The sequence below is a fragment of the Malurus melanocephalus genome, unplaced genomic scaffold (genome assembly GCF_030028575.1).
Source record: "Malurus melanocephalus ecotype Western Australia unplaced genomic scaffold, MMel_1.1 scaffold_0, whole genome shotgun sequence".
Classification (NCBI taxonomy): Eukaryota; Metazoa; Chordata; class Aves; order Passeriformes; family Maluridae; genus Malurus; species Malurus melanocephalus.
Genome location: NW_026623232.1, coordinates 4,960,916 through 4,982,697, shown reverse-complemented (window position 1 = coordinate 4,982,697; position 21,782 = coordinate 4,960,916). Strand labels below are relative to the sequence as shown.

Below are 21,782 nucleotides of genomic sequence, written 5' to 3'. Positions count from 1 at the left end.
GGGTTACTGGTGGGGCAGGAGGACTTCTTTAGCCTCAGGATCCTTTTCCAGCTCTTTAGCTTCCTGTTCAGCAGAGAGCATGAAAGGCTGCAAGCAGATGTCACTTGGAGCAGCAATTTTGCTCACACAGGAAAGGGTTGGGGAAAGGACTCATGGACTAGTGATGATCTAGGAGATGCTGATAGAGGCCAGAGCAGTACAGGAGGCCTGGAAACACTGGCAGAGGCCTGGAAACACTGGCAGAGTTGTGTGATTTAGTTCAGCACTGTGTGCCTGGGAACATAACACTGCAAATGCAGGTCTTCAACAAAAGGAGAAACTTTGGTACACAGCCCATGCAGACACTGTGGGCACCCAAGTTTCATCATTTTTCCCCAGCCTGTAATGTAACTTGGGCATGTTTAAAAGGGAAAGTTTAGATCAAGGGCTGTGCTGTGCCAGGTATGCTGGCAGAGAGTTAACAGCATCGATTTGTGTTGGTTGCAGTGCAGAGACATAGGAGTGTCCAGTTTCAGCTTTACAGCTCAATTGCCCCAGCACAAGCAGAGAATCTCCCTCTGGTGGCTGACCCCGGGGGATATCCTGGGCTTGAGATGGTTTGATGCAAATTCTGTTTGAAGTAAGGGAAGAGAAAGGGCAGAGCTCGCAAAGGTATTTGTTTAAAGAATGGTCATGTGCTGAGAATTTATCTCCRGAGCACTGCAGAGCTCTGCAGCCTACACATAGCTGGCAAATGGAAGATCTTGCCTTTGATGTGACTCTCCGAAGGATCCCCTATATGAGGGCCTCCGGGGGGGGGGAGCAGAGGGAAGCTTTCCTCCTTTAATCCTCTGTTTTGGTGTCTGAGAAAGACAATGTGAAATGAGCTTATTTTCCATCTGATTTTTGGGTGTGATGGAAGAGCCGTGTTTTGATGCCTTACATCTGCCCTCCCCTTTTCCCAGGACTCCACGTGAGCTGCCCCATCTCAGCCACCTTACACCAGCCGTTTCACGAGGGCATCTTATCAGGGTTCAATACTGTTTGGGTCACATTGACCTGATGGCAGGATGGCATGTTCCTCCCTGCCTTGGCTGGTGGCCTTGTCTGTGGATTTAGGTTTCATATTTGAAAAATGATAAGGGTTTTGYGATAGTTTTTTTTGTAAATAAACTAGGTTTTGGTTCCTCTCTAGAAGGATTCAATARTACTGCTACTTGCAACCCTTTGAGACTGAAGAGCTGGGAATCCTGCCTTGAGGCAGTAGGGAGCAATGATGCTCTTTGTGCCTGCTGTGTGCTCAAGGCTCTGCAAAGGGGAAAATGTTCCTCCCTACCCCCAGGAGCTGCCAGTGTCAGTGCTTTAGCTCCCATCAGTGCAGTGTTTTCCAGTACTTGCCCCTACCTCAAGGGCTGCAGGCAGTCTGCTGACGTCTCACAGCCCTCTGTGTGAGGGAAGGTCTCCCTCTCTCCTCTGCTGTGAGCAAAATCCTCAGAGTGCCAGTAGACTATGGCCAGGGCCTGGGGCAGTTGGGTGAGAGAGGGCTTTTGGGGAACTCTGCAGCTGGGTAAGAACTGTTGTAGGCGCTTGGACAGCTATTCCACGAGAAGGATGTTGTAGGCAAGTCTGGTAGGTGGGAAAGCAGAGCCTCAGAAGGTAGGGCTGGTGTTGTTTTGCTTTGCTGATGTTTGTTCTTGTGCAGTTAGCTGAAGAGAGGATTTGTCAGCAACTGTGACTCTGCACTGGCCTCTTGGTGATTGTCATACCCAGGGCAGAATTCTGCTGGGGACGGACACTGGGGTTAGCAGTATCCCTGTGCTCACAGAATGACAGAATGTCCAAGGTTGGAGGGAACCTCATCTCATCCAATCCACTGCTCAAGCAGAGCCACCAAGGGCTGCCTGCCCAGGACCACATCCAGATTGTTTTTGAATATCTCCAAGCAAGGAGACTTCACAACATGCTTGGGCAACCTAGGCCAGTGCTCTGCCACGGTCACAGTAAGAGTGTTCAGGCAGGACCTCCGGTATTTCTGTTTGTGCCCCTTGCCTCTGGTCTTGTCACTGGGCACCACTGACTTGGTGCTGGGATAGTGTTTGTCCTGATCCCTGTAGTAGAAGGGAGAGAAGAGTCTGGGCTGAATCTGCACATCCTGGTATCAGGGAGTCTCTGCTCTCTTCTCGTTGCTATGGGATGGTCTGGGAGGGCAGCTCAAACCCACTTTGCAGGCCAGTAGCTGGGTGATGGCTTCTCTGGACGGGGATCTTCCCTAGTGTTGGCAAGAGCTGGGGCGTCACTCTGTGCTGTGCCTTTCCTCTTGGCAGATGTGGATGAGTGTGAGGACCCTGCTGTTCAGTGCCTGAGGGGAGAGTGCAGAAACACACCGGGCTCCTATGAGTGCCACTGCCAGACTGGCTTTGAGCTCATCAATGGCACCGTGTGTGAAGGTACGAACCCCATCCATGCAGCCTCTGGGGCCAGTACATAGTGRATCCCCTTCTTTCTCAGCAGGGAGGATGCTGGTGCCAAGGCAAGTGATGCCACCATGCAAGGCACATCCATAAGGCCATAGTCAAATTCAGGCTCACCATGGACAGGGAAGATCTCTGTTTCCATGATGAGAAAACCAGGGACCAGGAGCCCTTTGAGGGCTGCCTATAAAAGACTGGGAACAGAGAATCCATGTGACTTTGGTGAAGGATGTATCCCAGGACTGGGTGCATGGTCCTGATTCTGCTCCCTCTGCAGATGTGAATGAGTGCCTGAACAGTGAGATCTGTAGCCCCCACGGTGAATGTCTCAACAGTCATGGATCCTACTTCTGCATTTGTGCTCCTGGCTTCTCAAATGTGGCCGGCGGAATCAGCTGCCAAGGTGAGTTAGAGAATGGAGTGACACACCTTAGATCCTGCTCTCTGCTTCCTGCCCTGCTGTGAGATCCAAGTTGATGTTTTTGTCTTGATTTCACAGATGTGGATGAATGTGCAGACAAGTCCCGGTGCTCGCAAGGCCAGTGTCTGAACACGGAAGGCTCCTACAGGTGTCTGTGTGAAAATGGATTCAAACACTCCCAGGAGACTGATGATTGCGTAGGTGAGAGCTCATTGTTGGGGAAATCAGCCTCCTGGAATTTGAGGGGTTGAATGCAGCCAGTGCAGGGGGAGGGCAGTTCTGCTCCCAGCACCCAAAGTTGCCAGTGACTTGTAAGGACTAGCACTGGTTCAAGGCCTCTGGCCAACTGAAGCAGACCCAGGTGCTGCAGTGAACGAGCAGGGTCTCCATCTRACCATCCTCATCCACTTGCCCTCTTCCCTGCAGATGTGGATGAGTGTAAAGAATATGGGGATGCCATCTGCGGCACATGGCGGTGCCAGAACAGCCTGGGCTCCTATCGTTGTATCGTGGGCTGCCAGCCTGGCTTCCACTGGACTCCCTTGGGTGATTGCATTGGTGAGTACAGCCCTGGGTGTCCCTGTCCCTCGCCCTGGCAGGAACAGGGTGGTTGTGGGACATCTCTGCCAGAGGCACGGGGGAGAAGAMGGAGGAGGAGGAGGAGGAGGAAATGTGTGGTTGGTGGAGAGGCAGATAATGCTGAGAATTTGTTTTCTTGGCTGCACCGCCCGCTTGTGTCTAGACTTCTCTCTTCCTGGCATCTGGAACAGACACTGCATTGTGCTGCTTTCCGCTCGGGGAGAGTCCTGGGCAGGTTACAGCTATTCCAGGCTTGGGGCTGGACTGCAGCTCCCTGTAAGCTGTGCTTGTTGGGGCCAGTGCCAGTCACCTGCCTGGCAGGCCTGGATGAGGGGAAAGRCTGCTGATAGAACTGTATGCTATGCTGGGGAGTCTAGGTTTGAAGCCCAGGCTCCAGCAAAGGGGAAAGAGCAAAGGGGTTTTAGAGTTTTTGAGGCTCCTGCCAGCTCAGAGAAGATTGCAGCAGGGAGGAGCTGCGGCCAGCCACTGGGCTTTAGGCTGAAGTAAGACTCAGCCTTAGCATGTGGAACTGCTCCTTGGGAGCCGTGGGCTGTGGACACACAGCTGCTCTGACTGCTCCAACAAAATTTCCATGTAGCAATTGAAGGGKAGCAGAATGCAGACAGTAGGGCTGTAAAATTGCCCTCTGTAAGCAGAGAACCTAGCTGTGATTGTCCAACCCCATAGCACTGTAGCACTTGGGGAAGGACCAGGTCAAGAAGAATGGGGTATCATCCTACATCTGTCTGTACTTGCCCCACACACTTCAATTGCATGCTTGTAGCTCCTGCCAGTGAGAGCCTGTAGGTTTTGTATCTCTTTACACCTCTTTAGGAAACTGCTACTGCCAGTCACGTCCCATGCTTCCCATCAATTTCCCATTCCCACCTTGCCCCTATTGCTCTATTCACATGGCCTCTGTGCTTCTTAGTGTTGCAGGAAGCTTCTCTTAACATGCACACTCATAGCAAGGTGAGTGACTGGAGCAGCCAGATCCAGTCCCTCATGTCAAGGAAATGCCTGCCCAGTCCCAGATCTTGGGGTCAGAGCAGAAGGGGCTGAGTAGGAGTGTCCATTGGGAGAACATGGGCTGAGGGCAATTGCTGTTCTTGGCTTTGCTGCAGACATTGATGAATGTGCCAACGAGACACTGTGCGGGAGCCACGGCTTCTGCGAGAACTCAGATGGCTCCTTCCGCTGCCTCTGCGACCGTGGCTACGAGAGCTCACCCTCCGGGCACTACTGTATTGGTGAGTCTGCCAGAATCACCCTGCCAATCAGTAAAGGAGAATCATTGGCAGATCCAGGCTGGCGTCCCTGCTGTGTGGTGGCTCCCAGACCACAGACAGGGACTGCACTCATACACTGAAGAAGATCTTCAGGATCACAAAGGACCAGGGCTCTAAAAMAGTGTTTCCCAATGAACGTGAAGCCTTATCCTGTCCAGGTAGAAAGGAGGTCATTGGGGGATGGAGGCACTGAAGGTGCTAGAGAGGTATTTCAACGGGTGCTTGTAGAGAACAGACAGGGTGTGTTATAAGGAAGAAAATTTTCACCATGAAGACTGGCAGGCAGTTGAACACTTGCTTATGATGGCTGTGCACTTGCCATCCTTGGAGGTTTTAAAGACCCAACAAGAAAAAGCTCTTGAGCAGCCTGGTAGGATCCCTTCACTGAGCCTGCTTTGGGCAGTGGGTTGGACTGGAARCCTCCACACCTAGATGATCCTGTGATCTGGCAGCCAACTGGGTTTCAGGTTCTGAATTCACTGAGACAAGGGCATGAGGCTGCTGCCAGACTTGTGTTGAACACAGCTCTCAGCTCGTCCCTMGCAGCTTTCATCTCCCTGCTGCAGGATAGCCTCATGCTGCAGACCATAAACACAGGCTGCCCATACAGAGGCAGGGCTCCCACTGCCCACTGGTGCCCCTTGCTTTGCAGATGTGAATGAATGTGAACTGATGGTCGCCGTGTGYGGAACTGCGCTTTGCGAGAATGTGGAGGGATCCTTCCTGTGCCTCTGCCCCAGTGACCACGAGGAGTACAACACAGAGGCAGGACAGTGCCAGCCCCGAGCTGCCATGGGTGAGTAGGCAGCTGGGATGGAGCATGGGTGGCAGCTAGAGCTAGAGCGTGGTAGCCCTGGCTGGGGTGAGATAAAGCTGAGGTGCTGACAGGGCGGTACAAGCCTTCACAGATGTGGGCATGTTTTCGTCTGGGGAGAGCTCAGAAGGCTGAAAGTGAGGACCAGGGAAGGCCACACTGCTGGTGATGGGTGTGTTCTGGGACCTCCTAGGTATGGGATGCTGTGTTGGGGTRCCAAGGACCCCATCCCGTCCCTGCTCTGCTGTCTTCTAGAGGGCTCCGACACACACGCAGCCCACCTCTCTGACAGCGCAGAGCGCAAGCAGTGTTACTACCACATCAGTGACGTTCGCCTGTGTGACAGCGTCCTGGCCAAGAACATCACCAAAGAGGAGTGCTGCTGTACTGTGGGGGCAGCCTGGGGTGACAACTGTGAGACTTACCCCTGCCCCATCCCAGGCACAGGTAAGACTGTGGCCCCACCACCAGGCAGGGCCAATGCTCTGCCTGCCAGCTCCACTTTGATTGCACTAACGAGCTGCTTCTTTTCTATCCCTCTCCTCTTGGCATCTGTATCTTGGTCAGTGGAGTACCAAGAAATCTGCCCTCTCGGGAAAGGCTATATTCCACAGGAAGATCTGCTCTCAGGAAAAGTCTCTTTCACAGGTACTAGCACCATTTTCTTTTCCTTCTTCAAGGGGTACAAGGGAGGGCACTATGTAAAGCTCTGCRTGAAAATGCATCAACAGAGCTATTTCCCCAGGCCTGTCATGGGGTCTGCTAACATCTTGCTGTAGTTTTCCCCCATCCAGAGAAATCCCAGATTGCCAATATCATTGAGCTCCCTCCAGTCCTGCCTCGTAGCTGGCAGTGATTCTTTCTAGGTGCAAATCTCTCATTTAAAGGGTTTCACCAATCTCACCAGGGATGGGGACCATTAAGACACGTCTCTTTCAGTGGTCAGTCTTTGGCACTTCGCCTCTGGGGGGATTGTGTTCTTGAGACACACATGAGTTTCATATTTGTGAAAGTGTCCTGTTCCATGTCATCCCTYCTTCTGCTCTGTGGATGCTTCCCCCTTTGCTCCCAAGCATGGGGCCTGTGGGAGAGGTGGGGGGCTCACTCAGGGACCTGTCCATGGTCCAGGTAAGGTTCCGTGATGGCTTTCTGCAGGTATAGCACCTGGCTCTGCTCCCTGAGACACTTGCCCTCCCTCCATCCCTCTTTCAGACATGGACGAGTGTGAGATATTTGGCTCTGAGTTCTGCCGCAACGGACAGTGTTTGAACACGGTGCCAGGCTACAAGTGCTTCTGCCGTACAGGATACTTCTATGACTCCAGCAGGCTTGAGTGTGTTGGTAAGATGGCCTCAAAGAGCAGTGGGCACCCCACTGCACACAGAGGGACAGCCATGCTGCTGCATCCAGACTTGTCCTAGCTGKGCCAAGTCTAGGTTACAGGCTTCCTGGGACCCTGCTGGGGAGCAAGAGAGGAGGTGGCAGGAGCCCTGGAGGTCCCTGTTTTGGGAGGAAAAGGGTCACATTGCTCACGTCTGCCAGCCTGAAACTTTGCTCTGTCCTTGTGTGTGGGCAGATCAGGATGAGTGTGAGAATGAAGTGTACTGCATCAATGGCGAGTGCCTGAACACGGAAGGCTCCTACCACTGCTTCTGCAGCCTCCCTCTTGTGCTGGATGCCACTGGCAACCGGTGTGTGAATTTCTCCAGCAGGGCAGGTGAGCCTGATCTCCCACCACAGCACACCTTTACCCCACACATCCTGCCCCATGGCTGGGTTCTCCAAGAGGGAGCAGTGGGTGGGAATTTAGTATCTGGCTGAGGTGTGCCAGCACAAGCACAGGGTGCAGCCAGGGCAGGGAGTGGGTAGGAGCTGGAGCATATGGTCATCCCTCTTGGATCAAGATGGACAGGCACTCCTCTGGATGATTTTTTTGGTATCCTTTGCTTGTGTCACTCACAGATGCCTCGGAGGAGTATGAAATCCACCTGGACGTCTGCTGGCAGACTGTTGCTGACTACATCTGCCAAGACCTGCTGCATGGCCAGCAGACTACATACACTGAGTGCTGCTGCCGACTTGGTGAAGCCTGGGGCCAGAACTGTGCACTTTGTCCCCACAGGTCCTCTGGTAAGTGAAGTGGCATGGACAAGCATCTCCCAGCAGAGGTGGGAATGAGCTGGGCCGCCACTTGTCATGTTGTGCAGACCTGCTGCACAAGGTCTCTGCATTGCTGGAAGCAGCCCAAGGAGAAGGTAAACCCCCCACTTCTCCAGGGCAGAGCTGCACCAGTGGGTAGAATGTACTTGGAACTGACTCCAGGGTGTTTGAGGGGAGAGTTGCCCTGGGCATCCCACTACCTCTGCACGGCTTAGGAGGTAGTGGCTGTCAGGGATGGGAGCACCCTGTGAATTGGGGTTCCTACTGCTCAAGGACCTGCTGGCCCCAGACAGGAGCTAGTCTTCTTGATGATCAACAAACTGCAGAAGTGCCGCTTTGGAGGGCACTGAATGCAGGCCTGGCTCTGCTGACCCAGYGTGGATGCGTGCCCTCTGGTCATATAGGGGACCTTGAGCCAGGCTGCACTGACCTTTCTTTTCTCTCCCCACTTGCAGCTGATTTTGCTTTCCTGTGTAATGGGGCCAGTGAAGACAGTGAGAGAGGGGCTGAGCTCCGAGAAAGACCTCGGTATGAGTACGGACCGGGCTTGGAAGACCCCCACTATGGCTTTGCCAGCCCCTACTACAACTACCTGGAGTCTGAGTATGGAAACCCCGATGCTGGTTTCCCTCGGAGGGAGCCCAGCACTGAGTTTCGTGGCAGCCCTTTCCACCATGGCCCAGTGCAGTCTCCACCTCGCTACCTGCCCAGCCAAACTGGTGAGTTTTGGAGACCCGGAGAAGTGCCTTCCCACCCCGACTGCGTCCTTGGGGACTGCCTGGCAGTTCCCAGCCCAGCCATGCTGCTCCAGGCTCGGAGCAAGCTGTGTTCCTGACTGTTCCAAGCCAGTCAGTCCTGGTGCCACCAGCACTGTCTTTCTGCATGCCTGATGTCCCCTTCATGGCTGGGCTGAGGCTCACCCTGCTCTGCCCCCACCTTGCCGCCCTCCAGGCCTCTACGAGGGCTTCGAGGGGCTGCAGGCGGAGGARTGTGGGATCCTCAACGGCTGCGAGAACGGGCGCTGCGTGCGCGTCCCGGAGGGATACACCTGCGACTGCTTCGACGGCTTCCAGCTGGACATGACCCGCATGGCCTGCGTGGGTGAGTGCGGCCCCGCGTCCCTGCCCGCGGCTGCTCCCTGCCGGTGCCAGCCGGGACGGCAGCAGGAGCGGTACCGCTCTCCTGGCTCCTTCCCGTGCGGCCGGGGGGGGCCCTCGTGGAGGTTCAGCCAGCCGCTTTCTGCTGAACAGCTCCATAAGGGCAGCTCTGGGCATCACCGAGAGCGGCTGATGGCTCCTGTCTTCTTATACCACTCTTGTGTATGACAAACCATTGTTACTGTGATTAATGTTCTCTACATTCACCATCTCCTCTACACTGCAATCCTCTACATACTGCCCTGGTGAAATTACTCACTTTCCACCCTGCCCTATGACACATGGTCTCTAAATCTCTCTGCATTTCCTCCACATCCCTATGCCCTGTCTCCATCTATTTCACATTGTGTCTCTCCAAGCCGGCTGAGAGCTGAGGCACTTAACAGATGAAGACCCTCTTTTTCCTTAGGCACAGCACTTGCTTCAACTCAGGGCATCTTTATTGTACAATACGACAGTGTGGTTCCTTCGTACAGAACCCATGGTCTCTGCCACCCCAAATGCAGTTGTGCAGAATGGCTGCCTGAGATGTTTCTCTCTCTTCTGCATTTGTGCACTGTTTYCCTTTCCTTGGCCATAGTGCTTTGCATATGCCTTCAGTGAATTTTGCCTGGTTCAATTTGGACCACATCTCCTCTATCGGAAAATGTCTGAACCCTTCAAAGTGCAGTCTGGTGTCACACACATACATTTTATAAGCGTGGTGATTCTTCCTTCATCCACCTTAATGACAACATTTGCATGGAGTAGGGGTAAGGACAGCCCCCTGCAGGTTGTTCTTTAAAGGGCGTTTACTGTAAAAGCCAGGTGTTGCTAATTGTCTTTGGAATGCACCTATGCTGCCCATTGTGCAATTGCCAGAGTTTAATCTAGGGGGTATTTTCTCAATCTGTTTGAGTGTGTCATGTGAGAGTGTGTTGAAATCCTCACCATGACCAAGGCACATCATATCCACTACTTGTCCYTTATCTGACAGGCCAGTTGTCAGGTCAGGGAAGAGAACCAGATTGGCTTAATGTAATCAGGCCTTAACTGATCCGCACCAGCTATTTAATGATCCTGTTATTCTTTAGAGGGCCATGAGCTAATCACTCTCAAACCTGAACTGCTTAAGGGGGTTGAGCAGACGGTCATTCTGGATTCTCCCTTCTCTGTTTTTGAAGGTGGTTACAAGATTTATCCTTTGTTGCTTCTCTGAGGCCTCCTTTATGCTTCTGTCTGAGAGAGAACTGTCAGCCTTTCAGGGACTGCAGGCAGCCTTAGCCATGTGAACTTGAGATGCCGCAAACCKTTAGCAATACGGATGTAACTGCTTTATATCTGTTTGTTGAACCTCTCCATCACAGTGTGGCCTTCCCCTCTCTGTGCTCCTGCACCSTTGTTTAAACACTTCAAACATGGTCTGTGCCCTGTCTGATCATCACGAGTGTTTTTATGATGGCTGGAACAAAGCCTGTGTTAGCTTGCTCCAGCCAGCTCGACTGCTTTTGTTTCCTCTGTTGATAAGAAGTAGACTGACATTCCTCATTGTTTCCTGCTAACGCATTTATGGAGCCTTTGCTTGCTGCTTTTTCTATCCTGAACTAACTAGCCTGGTTAGCAGGACTAATCACACTGCAGCCTGGTTTTCTTCCTTTCAGTTCTCCTGCTTGGTTCTTAGTCATCCCATGGTTTTACCTTGCTGACTTCAGGCCTTTAGAATACTGGAGCTGCTGCAGCACTTCCCATGCCTGTAAGGTGTGCTGTGTGCCCCCACCCCTGCCCAAGTGGGCAAACTCCATGTCTTGGTGCAGACTCTAGCACTACTCTGTTGCTTCTGGCTTTTGGGTGTCTGGGCTAATGTCCTTGTTTACTTCTCCTCTCATTTTGGTGGCCAGACCAGCCTGCCTGTTCTTTCAGGTTTTACTTCCCCTTGCTTCCAAAGCTGCAGGGCACATCTCCCTTGATATGCCTAACTTCTCCTTGGGCTTCCAAGCAAGCCATCCCGTTCATGGGAATGTCTGATCCTGAGGCTTAATGCACGTCCACAGTGTCCTTTTAACAATTGGTTTGGCTGTGTGTGAAGACTACCATGTTCCTCAAGCTCTCTCTTCTCATGCTTCCCCCTTTCTTCCTGTGCTTTCTTTTAGCTCACTGAAAGTTTTGCTTCCAGAATCCCTGCCTGGAGTTGCATTTCTCTTTCTTTGCCATACAGTCCCCTCCACCTTTGCTAAAGATAACCCGAGATCCCTGGAGTGGCAGAGCACTTTGGTCCTCTCAGAGTCTGTTGGCTACTGCTGGGGTCTTCTGTCTCCCTTGGGTGGCCAGCTGAACCCATCAGCTCCTCCCCACTTCCTGCTGATCTGTTGATTCTGAGTTGAGTCTGGAGTTTGTGGTCAGAGGGGTTGGATGTGCCTTGGCAGTGAGGATTTGGGTTTTGGCAGTCCTGTGGGTGCAAACAATGTTTCTGGGGTGTACAGGGGTGCCTCTGGCCACTCATGGCCCCACCACAAGTTGGTGTATCTCAGGGAGGGTGTCCGGGTGAGTGCAKTTAGCAGAGCAGACCTGTCACACTAGGGCAGCTGCTGTGGGGCTCACGTGCACACTCCAGCCTGATGAGCTGGCCAGCTGAGCCCTTTGGCACAGTTTGCAGGTTAAGAAAATAAGCGGTTGTTTGTGCAGCACGAAGTCCCTCTGTGTTCTGGTGCTGGAGATGATAATCGACCTCTCAGGGCCACCATCATTTGCCCGGTTGACCTTGCTGGATCAGAAAAGGGCACTTTCAAGGCTAGAGGTGGCCTTTTCCCAAAATCTTAGGCTATCACAACTTGGTAGCAGAAAACCGCAAACCAGGGGGTGTCACCAGCCACAGATGATGGAGGGGCTCTTATCTGGAGCTCATGGGGCAGGTTCAGTACTGTGCTGGAGGATACTGGGGATGCCACCCTTGGATACGAAGGATGCTCTTCAGATACCCTGAGGGCACAGGAGGCTGGTGGGGTCACTGTGGACATCCTGGAGGTACTGACTGGGGAACAGGGCAGGCAGAACCTGTGTGGAAGGGGCCAGGGGAGTGGCAGGGACACATGGCTGTGGGCTGGGACTACTCACTGTAGCACCAGCTCAGATATCAATGAGTGTGAATATTCTCCTTGCAGATATCAACGAGTGTGAAGAGGTGGGCAGCCCTGAGCCTCTCTGCCGAGGTGGCACCTGTGAGAACACAGAGGGCTCCTACCGCTGCAAATGCTTGCCGGGCTACGTGGCCCTGGCCCGGTCACACCACTGCGTGCCCCAGACAGCCCAGAACCCAGCAGCCGCGTAGCTCTAGGAGAGCAGGGGTGAGGGTGCTCCCCTGCATGTGGCTCTGGGACCTGGGAGCACAGAGAAAAGYCCCGTGGGGCTGTGGGTGCCTCAAGGCTCTTTGTTCCTTCCCCTCTGAAGTGCATAACTTCCCTGCCACCTCTCTCTACAGGTCAGGGCTGAGCTCTCAGCCTCCGCACCCATCTTGGCTCTGCCAGCCCCTGCTCTTCCTGCAGCAGAGCCCARCCCCAGCCCTCAGCACCTGTCACCTGCCCTGTGCCATGGAGGCTCACAGGACACCTTTCCCTGTCACACAGCCCCAGCCTCTCCCCCTCACCCTGCCAGGAAAGGGGGTTCATCTCCCTGCCATTGCTGCACTGACCTAGTGACAAGCCTTACCCACACTGCGGGTGCTGGCCCCACTCCTTGTGAAGCATCCAGCCCCCAGCCCAGAGCTTTAAGAGGGGCRTTCCACCCCAGCTTTCTAGAGCTGCTGCCTAACCTTGGAGCACGGGAGAGAGGCCCAAGGGGCCCCAGGGCCAGCTCTCCGTGTGGCCTTTAGCCCCACACTTGGTGGCCCGTGCTGGCTGGGCAGGGGAAGGGGGAGCAGGTCCAGCTTCCTTTCTGTAAAGTTGTTGGTGATTCTTTTTTTTTTTAACCAAGTCTGCTGGAAACTTCTCTCATGTTGTTAAATAAAACATTTATTTTGGGCTCTTGTGGCTCAAGACACTGGGGCTTGTCAGAGCTGTGCTTGTCTTGCCTCTGCCAAGGGCAGGACCATCCTGCTTGTATGCCAGTTCKTAGTCCTCTCAGCTGGCATATAGCCTCCTCCTGCTCCCCAGCCAGAGCAGAGACCTTTGCCAGGGACCAAATCCCCAGCCCAGCATCAGTGGCAGGAGCCAACTCCAGTCGCAGGAGACAGCACTGAAGTTGTAGCTGCTCACACCCTGCCTTGTTCTCACACAAGGGGGCTGCAATTCCCATATGAGAACTGGTAGTCACTGCAGTTGGTAAGAGCTCTCTGGCAGGTCTGGGAGTTGTTGTTCCAGCCCCAGCTGCGGCAAGCAAAGCTATGCTTTACACCACCACCTCTTCAGGGAGCCTTTGCACAATTTCAAGCCTGCATAGGACTAGCAAGGCAGGAGCACAGCAAGACGCTGCCAGCTGGATGCCAGCAACACAGATGCTTGGCTGCTTCCAAGTTAGCCACGCTTAGGCCAGCATACCACTTCTATTCATGCCTTCAGGTAAGACCAGCTGAATCCCCAACTAGAGAACACACAGCCACTCTGCTTTCCTCCTGCCCCTCTCCACTCACAGAATACAACACAAGCAGATTTTGTCTCGTCTTTATTAAAAGGAAAGTTATAAAAAGAGATTCAGGAGCTCGCAACAGCTCCAAGTTAGTAGTAGTGCAAACCATTGGTTAGAGAAAGAATCATCCCTGCACAGACATTGAACGCCATTTGGCTTTGCATCCACAAAAAGAAACTTTTCCCAGCTCAGGTCCTGTTGGCTTGAGCAGGGGCCCGGGACAAAGCAGGCTGTCAGCTCAGGGAAAGGCTCCTCTCCTTCCCTCATATGCATGGATAGCATATGCAGGTCCCAGGGGCATCGCGATCACAACAAAGCAGGAGAAACATGGGAGGGTGGATGCAGTTGGCATTCTAGAAGAGGCACTGAAGGGTTACCAGGTAGCAGCTCAGACAATAGCCAGGTTCATCACTGAGAAATTCCTTTGTGAGGACAGACAGCTCCATGTCTAGCAGAGCGGCTGGAGGATGATGCTCAGTCACTCCTGCAGCAGACACTGCTGCCCCTTGAGCTGCTAGAACACCCCAGGGGTGTCACTAAACACAGTAAGAGTGCTCTGCCCATGACTGATCTTGCAAGGAACACAGTGCTGGCTGCTCAGACGCTGCAGAGCTCTGAAGGAAGCAGTAAGAAATGCTTATCATATAAAAGAATTTGGCCTGTGTTGTTTCTGGTTTTCCCCTCCCCAGGCCCTACTAATGGCWGGGCTCCTCAGCTGGTAATCTGCACTGGTATCTTCCAGCAGAACAACATCTGGTCCTTGTCATCTACCAGCTCCCACTTCACAATCAGTTTAATCTGAAAGAGAAGCAGAGGAAGATGAGAACATTCAGGAAATCTTAAGGCAAGGGCATGGGGAGAAAAGTTATCACTTGTGTGGAACAGGAGTTCTGCACAAGGAGGACAGAGCTGGGGCACTCTCCTTGGGTGCAAAAGATGCACCATGTTCATGCAGTGATTCCTGGAGCATGGTCTGTGGACGGAGGACACAGTTGCATGACACAGAAGAACTCCACACACTGCACTCAGATTCCCACTCGCTGAGAAAGTAGCATGGAAACATCCTGCAGCACCCCCAGCCGAACTGTACTACAGAGTCAAGTACCCCCAGCCTGAGAGCATTCAGCTGCAGGCAGCAGGCTCTGGTGAGAGGCACAGCATAGGAAGACACTGGAGCAGCTGGAGTCACTTCTCAGCAGCTGGAGCCAGGCTGCTTCCTTTGCTGGGTCTGTCCCAAAGTGGGAACTTGAAACTATCATATGGCAGAAAGAACACCAAACTGTCTATGGAGTCTKCTCTCTCTCACCAGAACAGAGCAAGGTGTTTTCCCTTAAAGGCAGGTGACGAGACTACCCCAGTATAGGCAGTAGCTGAGGAGCTGACCTGCTGCCTGCATACTTACACTGGGGTACTCGCTCTTCACAGGGAGTTTGTTCAGGTAGCTGTAGGAATGGCCCGTCTGAATTGGGCACTGGATCCCGGACTTGCATCCATCGGGCTCAGGAATAGGGAAGGGTATGTCCACGTGCAACATCTCTCCATACACCCTTGCTTTACTGCCCTGGCTGTCGATCTCTGCAAAACACGGAGAACACATGTATACCGCACACCCCACCCTTCACATACCCCAGAAGCTGCGAGAACACATCTAAGGGACACTCTTCCTCCCACCCAGACCCTTCTCCAGCCGCCTCTCTACCCTCCCAGCAGTGGGACAGAGGGATCACCTGCCCCTGCCCATCCCGCTGGAGATGTGCTCCTTACTRCTGGCGAAGGTGACATTGATGCTGTAGGATGTCCCCTTGTGGAGCAGGCAGGGCTGAGTGGGGCAGGGGCTCACGTTCACCTCCTGGATGCTGCCGTCTACGGAACCTGCAAGGAAGAGTCGGGATTACCGGGCCGTCTCCCCCCGCTGCTGCACTCGCMCCGCGGCCGCGGGCCGGAGCCACTCACCGCAGTCAACGAAGCGGAGGGGCTCGGCCAGGGCGGTGGCGGCGGCGCCCAGCGCCAGGAGCAGGGCGAGCGGGGACGGCACCATGGCGGCAGCAACAGCAGCGGCAACAGCAGCGGCAGCGGCGGGCACGACGGCGGCGGCAGCGGCTCCGCGGGGTCACATGAGCGAGGCGGCCCCGCCCGCCGGTCAGCTGGGGCGAGCCCCGCCTCCGGACCGGAGCCAGCGAGCGCTCCCGGGGGTGGCTGGGGGGATGGACCGTCCGCCGGTCAGCTGGGGCGAGCCCCGCCTCCCGACCGGAGCCACCGAGCGCTCCCGGGGGTGGCCGGGGGGATGGACCGTCCGCCGGTCAGCTGGGGCGAGCCCCGCCTCCCGACCGGAGCCACCGAGCGCGCCCGGGGGTGGCCGGGGGGACGGACTGCTCACCCTCGCCGCCGTGCCGAGGACAAGGCTGCGGCCGGGGATGGGCGGTGGGAGCACCGGCTAACGGGGGAAGGCGGGACAGCCCGGGAGTGATGGGGGTGGTGTGCTGGAACTACAGACCTTGAACWGCCAGTCAGCCAGACACCGTCTCCAAAAGCTCTGCCACTGGACATCTCCATTCCTGGGCTGTCCTGGGACAGCCAGCGCCAAGAGCAGTAGCCGGAGGATGGGCTCAGATACAGGCAATGCCATGGGAAGCTCTTTTGCTGCCCCTACTGAAAGGGGAACAAACATAAAGCCCACGAAGCTTCAGTAGTAGACTAGTCCGTGGCCTTGCTCGTTGTATCCCATACCTCACCTTCTGCATGTTGAAACCTGTTTGCATAACATTGTGCCAAGAGTTACATCTGCTGAGTACCTGGTGTGACTGGCACCTTTCACAGAGCACACATACACGTCAGTCCCGTTTCTCAAACTCGTGAATTGCCAGAGACTCCCTGCTTTATGCTGTGGATGCCAAGACAAATCAACGATGCTTCAAAGTATGTAACCTAAGCTAAAGTTTAAACTTTTCATCAGCTTCACATGGTAGCAAATTTTAGCCTTTCTGGGATCATATCAGGAACACAGTAGAAAGGCACATGAGTGCTGATTTGGTAGGAACACGGCAGAGYTGACACAGCGTCCCTGCTTCAGACCTCTGTTCCAGTGAGGTGTCTGCCTGCTCAGCTGCAGCTGCACAGCCAAGTGACTCAGAGGTGGCATCCCACGCTTTGCTCAGGCCCTCTGCAAAGGGTGTCACAGGGCTATGGAGCTTTTAAATGTTGGGGTTTTTTTTTTTAAGATTTGGAATAAGTATTGCAGAGGCATGCATACCCGGGTGCTTGCAGCAGCCCTATTAAAAAAAAMCTAAAAATACCAAAAACACCCCAAATGACTCCCTGCTGAGACTAAACCATGTCTTTAAGCCCACCTAGCACACTTTATAACTGACCCAGATAAAGGCTTTTCCTTGYGCATGGGAAAGCATGCCCTTCAAAAGGCTTCAGTTATCCCCATCCTTCAAGTCTTACAGATGGTAAACAAAGCTGCCTATCTGGCTGCCGGGAACAGAACTGCAGTCAGGTCACAGCAGCACCATAAAGTACTGTCACACATTCACAGGATAAGCAGTGCTTGGAATGTGCTCGGGAGCAAATTCCATAGCCCATTAAATCAGGATGCCTTCCTGTGAAACCACTCACCATCTTTGCTTCACAGATGCTTTTACACAGTGCCAGTGACTACATACATACAAGTCAACACATATTTCAAAGGCTTCGAACTAAAAATCATTGAATCTAGGATCAAAATTAACATGTCTATTTCTCCTCCCTGCACCCAAAACTGGAGAAATAAAAAGCCTAATAAATGTAAATCTGTAAATCTATAGCCAAGGCCTTTACAGAAGAAAGAAGCAGAAACCTTCTGCCCAAGGATTTTAGCTGATATCATACATTACGATGGTGCCAGTTTTGCAATAACATCACTCTAAAGTCTAAATTCCTCAGGGCAGCACAAGCATCTTGGGCCAAACAGACCTTGCTTTTAGGCACATGCCCCCTTTGGTGTCTGATAACARGCATAAGCCTCCAGATCCCATTGGAATAAAACATTGCTTGAGAAAGATTCAAATCATCTTTAGGCTGGTCTCATTTTGCAGATGGAGGTCCTTTCAGATTACCAACACCACAGGGATCTTATGCTGCACTGCAGAAACACCAGAGTAAGACTAAGAAAGCTAGCAGACAAATTATTTGCAGCAAGACTGATACTCGAGTTCTTAATTTCTGTAGTTCAACCAACTCTATTACACAAGGAAAAAGCCTGAAGTTCCACCTCATCAGCTCTCTACACCTGATTAATCCAAATCCGTCTAACAGCACTACACTCGCAGCTCAGTAAACAGATGCGCTTGCAGGCACTACAGCGTCAGTGAATACAGCAGGCAGGTTCTCAAGAAAATCCACATAAGAGACTAATCAATTTAACTGTTCTTTCAGCCAGAACATGCWCCTATTGCTACAGATTGTCAGAATTCACATTTAAATTCATTACATCCACTCCTGCATTCAACACACCAGAGGTTTTTTTATTACCAGTTTCTCAAGCACTGAAACATGCTTAGTTTCCCTTCAAAATAGATACAAGATGATTTTAGCATCATATTACAGAGGAGAAGAGAGAAAAATATCTAGAGAATTCACCTCTCAGACAAATATCTTCAATACAGTGTGCTTAAAGAGAGCTAAAGGAACTCCCCAAACCCAGGCACCACAGACCAGAATAAGAATGGAAAATCAAAACACAAACTCTAAAACAAATTGTGTCCAGCTATTAGGAACAAGATGACTAACAAATTCAGAGCCCGAGAGGGAAGAAAAACTACACTGTGACTCTGAAAAAAAGCAACCAACCATGCCTCTACCACATAGCTGAATGAAGAAAAAGATGGCCAGTGATAAGAGATGCAAGGGAGCAGCTTTTCTCCTTAGTTAAACCCACCTCCCCTTGTCACACCAAAAACTTGCCCCCAGCACCTGAGTCTCTCCTCAGCATAGTAGATTATTAACTATATTAAATTAACTGTGAGTGATGCTAGCTGGCCTTTTTCTCATTCTTTCAGTCTGCAGTAATCATCTCAGCAATGTCTCAAAGACCCTTGAAGTTACTTGTCACACTTCTGTCACTTAACACCAGTARAAATGATGGCAACTACAAAGTAAGTGTCTGGTTTTTGGGGCTACATCCATTCTCCAAAAGGTATTCACAGTGAATACAGCCACAACATGGAGAAAATGCAGCAAGATGAATCTAATGCACCCTGAAAGGAGTAAGAAAGCCAATGCAATGTGGAAATAAATCAGGCATGATCCTTCCTTGCCTTTTGTCCCAGGAGGTTTTGATTCCCTCCTCCAAAGTTGCCAGCTTTTGGGATGCCACATTGATAATAATCGAGAAACACTCCAATTTTTTTTTTTAACATTCAGTGTTCCAATATGCCTGATGAAGATTCATCAACCACCCCTCTGGTACTCTGCCTGTGGCACTTTTCCTGGCTTTATCCTTGCATCATTAGAGCTAACCCAAGAGTAAGCAAAACTAAGCAGCTCAAACCAGTCKTTATTTACATGCTCAGGGTGGAATAAATAAGCAAAGGCACGTGGTTACAGAAACATCACCTTGCTTAGAGCAAACTGTGACAAGGTCCTGAAGTCCCCTGACAGTAAATCACCTTCTGGTRGGATGACAGGTTTTCTTCCACCGGTCTTCCACACAGTCATTGTATGACTCTCCACATGCCTGGCTAGGGCTGAGGAACAGGATTCCTCCCYCAGAAGCACATGATCAAGAAAGAGATAAAGACTTTTTTACCGCAAGTGCATGCGTGATCGACCGGCCAGGCCACTGTCACATGGCAGGAGGAGCTTAAACCACCATGGGAGGGAAACGTGTCCTGGCCGGCTGCAGGGACCTGCCTGGGGTCGGGTRAGCCCACTCGGCACCCGGGTCTCTCTTCCCACCCTTGCTGCGGTGGGAGCCGAGGGGCGCTGCAGGTGTGAGGCTGAGCACAGTGGGCAGCGCTGGGCCAAGCGCTCGAGTGCAGGAAGACTGGCCGCCACCGCGATTTCTGAGCTGAGTCCCCACCTGATAAAGGAGAGCAAACCGGAAAGGCTGGGATCGGGGAAAAACCCTAAAAACCCCCAGTCCTGGCCCTGTGTTTGCTCTTCTTCTTGCCCAAATCCCCTGCCGTGGCACCGTGATCTTTCTCTGGGTTCTGCCCAGGATGAGCAACCTCACGGCTAATCCCGGGACAARCACGCACTGACAAACAGAGCTCACTTTATACACAATGCTTACAGCGTATATTTTATTACTCTTCACTGCTTCATGGCTGTGAACATCCTTGTTATAAACACATATTACAGTGTCAGCTTTCACAGATATTAAGATGGGTGCTATGTGTACAATGTTGCCTTTTTTGCATAAGTAGTTTAGTTACACAAACATAACGGTGAAATAATCACTGGTGGTTTTGTTTTTATTTTTTAACTCAGATATAGCTGTAATATAGCTGATGYTATTTTAGGGTACTTGTGGTTAACTTGCAATAACTGAAGTGTTATGGCTTGTGACTTAAACATTTCCATAAAGGACTCTTTTCATATTATAGCAAAACTAKACAAAAGCTGCACAGAGAGCCACTAAGACTTTGAATGGGGCCCTGGCTGCAGCTGCACTGATCAAAAATRTAAGGAGAGAAGAATACATGAGAGAAGGATCACAGCGTAGCATCTCTGGGGTAGAGGCCATAGCCCCAAGGCTGTGGGCTGCCAAATCAGCACAAATCCTCACACCCAAGGGTAGCGGGGGAAGGAAGAGAGACTTTAGAATGTGTAGTGGAGAAGCCATTTGGTCAAAAGAGCTCGTGGAACGTCCGTCCTCTGCTRCACAAAGGAACCTARCTGATGGGACCCCCARCCTTCAGACAAGCATATCTACATGGACAGCCCAGGGGTGTTGTGACCCATCAGGGGCCCCTGCTACGGACACTTCCCTATCAACGACCATCTGCTAAAACTATGGAATAAGGGATCACACATACGCGACCCTAGGAACATAAACCTCATCACTGCTTATGCCTGAAAAAGGCTAGAAATAAAACTTCATAGACTGGTGTCTATAGAGCAGGTATTTGTTTATTGCAGCACTGGTATAGTGCTGGAGGTGAGGGGGATTTCTTCTCCTAACTCACCTGCCTTTGCTTAAAATTGGCATGTATTTATACATGTGTATTTATACAGTAAGTATGGTGTAATATTATCATTGTCACTAGGCTTACTACTATATATGGGTACGGAAATACAAGATATTACAGTTTTGCAAGTATGCTTCTGTCATCTTCAATTCATGGTGGTCATGGGTATTTCCCACTAATGAGAGACTGTCTCCTTCATTATGATGGACTTTTTACTTTTGTCTTTAGGGCATGTGTAGTTGTGATGTTTATGTTTTTTTCTAGTCTTCTAGGTCTTCATATTTCATTTTTTAGCTCACTGTCTTGTCCATCAGCTAAKTTCTCRTTAGTGCTCTCTACTGTTCTTCTATATAGCATCTACTTTGTCTACTTCTATAGAACTTTTTTGATTTATGCTTCTTGGTAATTTCACTTGGTCTAGGCACTAATCTAGCTGGCTAGATTACACCCAGCTGGTACACTATATGTTGCTAATACTCTATATAAAAGCTTATAACAATATATGAAAAAGCTATTATTGATAATATATTGAAAGCTATTACATTATATATTGATAATATGTAAAACGGTTATATAAAGTTTTCAATCAATAAGCCTCATAAACATCTTGTAACTTTGAYTTAAACCGTAAGTATCACTGCACATGCCCTAAAAAGGCGGATCCATGTTAAACAGTTCCTGGAAAAATCTGAATATGCATAAATGCCTATGAATAAGCATTAAGCTGATGCAACACGGAAAGTATTTAAAGAGGTCTCTGTCATATCAGGTGTGCCTCTGGCAGATGGCCAAGCACCCGGCGTCCCCTCGGGCACCCTATCCTTTTGCTTTCTGTCCCCTATTGTCATTTATTAAACTTTTAAATTTTAACAGGAGAGTGAACTTCGTTTTTCACAGTCTTCAAGGGMGAGCGGCAGGTTCGTGCCTTTGTGCGAAGCTCCAGCACCGTAATGCGTTTACTAAAACCAAACGCGAGCCTGGTAGCGAATGGCCACGGCCGCCCGGTGACACCGCGCCCGGGCCCGCCCGGTGTGTCCGCGGCTCCTCCTGCCCGCCCCGGTGACACCGCGCCCGGGCCCGCCCGGTGTGTCCGCGGCTCCTCCTGCCCGCCCCGGTGACACCGCGCCCGGGCCCGCCCGGTGTG

At 51.8% G+C, this 21,782-nt stretch overlaps 2 protein-coding genes across 3 annotated transcripts in view; one reads left to right on the top strand and one right to left on the bottom strand.

The window, feature by feature from the left end:
- LTBP2 (latent transforming growth factor beta binding protein 2) overlaps window positions 1-12,881 on the top strand; it is a 70,827-nt gene extending 57,946 nt beyond the window's left edge. Inside the window, exons 22-36 of one of the 2 annotated variants that reach the window (XM_057372492.1) lie at window positions 2,304-2,426; window positions 2,728-2,853; window positions 2,950-3,072; window positions 3,298-3,429; window positions 4,575-4,700; window positions 5,392-5,535; window positions 5,809-6,000; window positions 6,121-6,201; window positions 6,766-6,894; window positions 7,130-7,270; window positions 7,516-7,683; window positions 8,169-8,432; window positions 8,665-8,814; window positions 12,008-12,190; window positions 12,325-12,881. In XM_057372492.1, coding sequence (XP_057228475.1) covers window positions 2,304-2,426; window positions 2,728-2,853; window positions 2,950-3,072; window positions 3,298-3,429; window positions 4,575-4,700; window positions 5,392-5,535; window positions 5,809-6,000; window positions 6,121-6,201; window positions 6,766-6,894; window positions 7,130-7,270; window positions 7,516-7,683; window positions 8,169-8,432; window positions 8,665-8,814; window positions 12,008-12,174 — 2,066 coding nt within the window. In that variant the 3' untranslated portion in view covers window positions 12,175-12,190; window positions 12,325-12,881. Of the gene's footprint in view, window positions 1-2,303; window positions 2,427-2,727; window positions 2,854-2,949; window positions 3,073-3,297; window positions 3,430-4,574; window positions 4,701-5,391; window positions 5,536-5,808; window positions 6,001-6,120; window positions 6,202-6,765; window positions 6,895-7,129; window positions 7,271-7,515; window positions 7,684-8,168; window positions 8,433-8,664; window positions 8,815-12,007 lie in introns of both variants that reach the window. The other variant, XM_057372404.1, reaches the window with a different exon arrangement.
- Window positions 12,882-13,489: 608 nt separating this feature from the next.
- NPC2 (NPC intracellular cholesterol transporter 2) lies at window positions 13,490-15,571 on the bottom strand. The gene is made up of 4 exons (XM_057372615.1): window positions 15,420-15,571; window positions 15,231-15,338; window positions 14,869-15,041; window positions 13,490-14,264 (listed from the first exon to the last, which is right to left on the bottom strand). Exons 1-4 carry the CDS (start codon window positions 15,502-15,504, stop codon window positions 14,178-14,180), a joined length of 453 nt encoding a protein of 150 aa, XP_057228598.1. The 5' UTR covers window positions 15,505-15,571; the 3' UTR covers window positions 13,490-14,177.
- Between the last annotated feature and the right edge of the window lie 6,211 nt (window positions 15,572-21,782).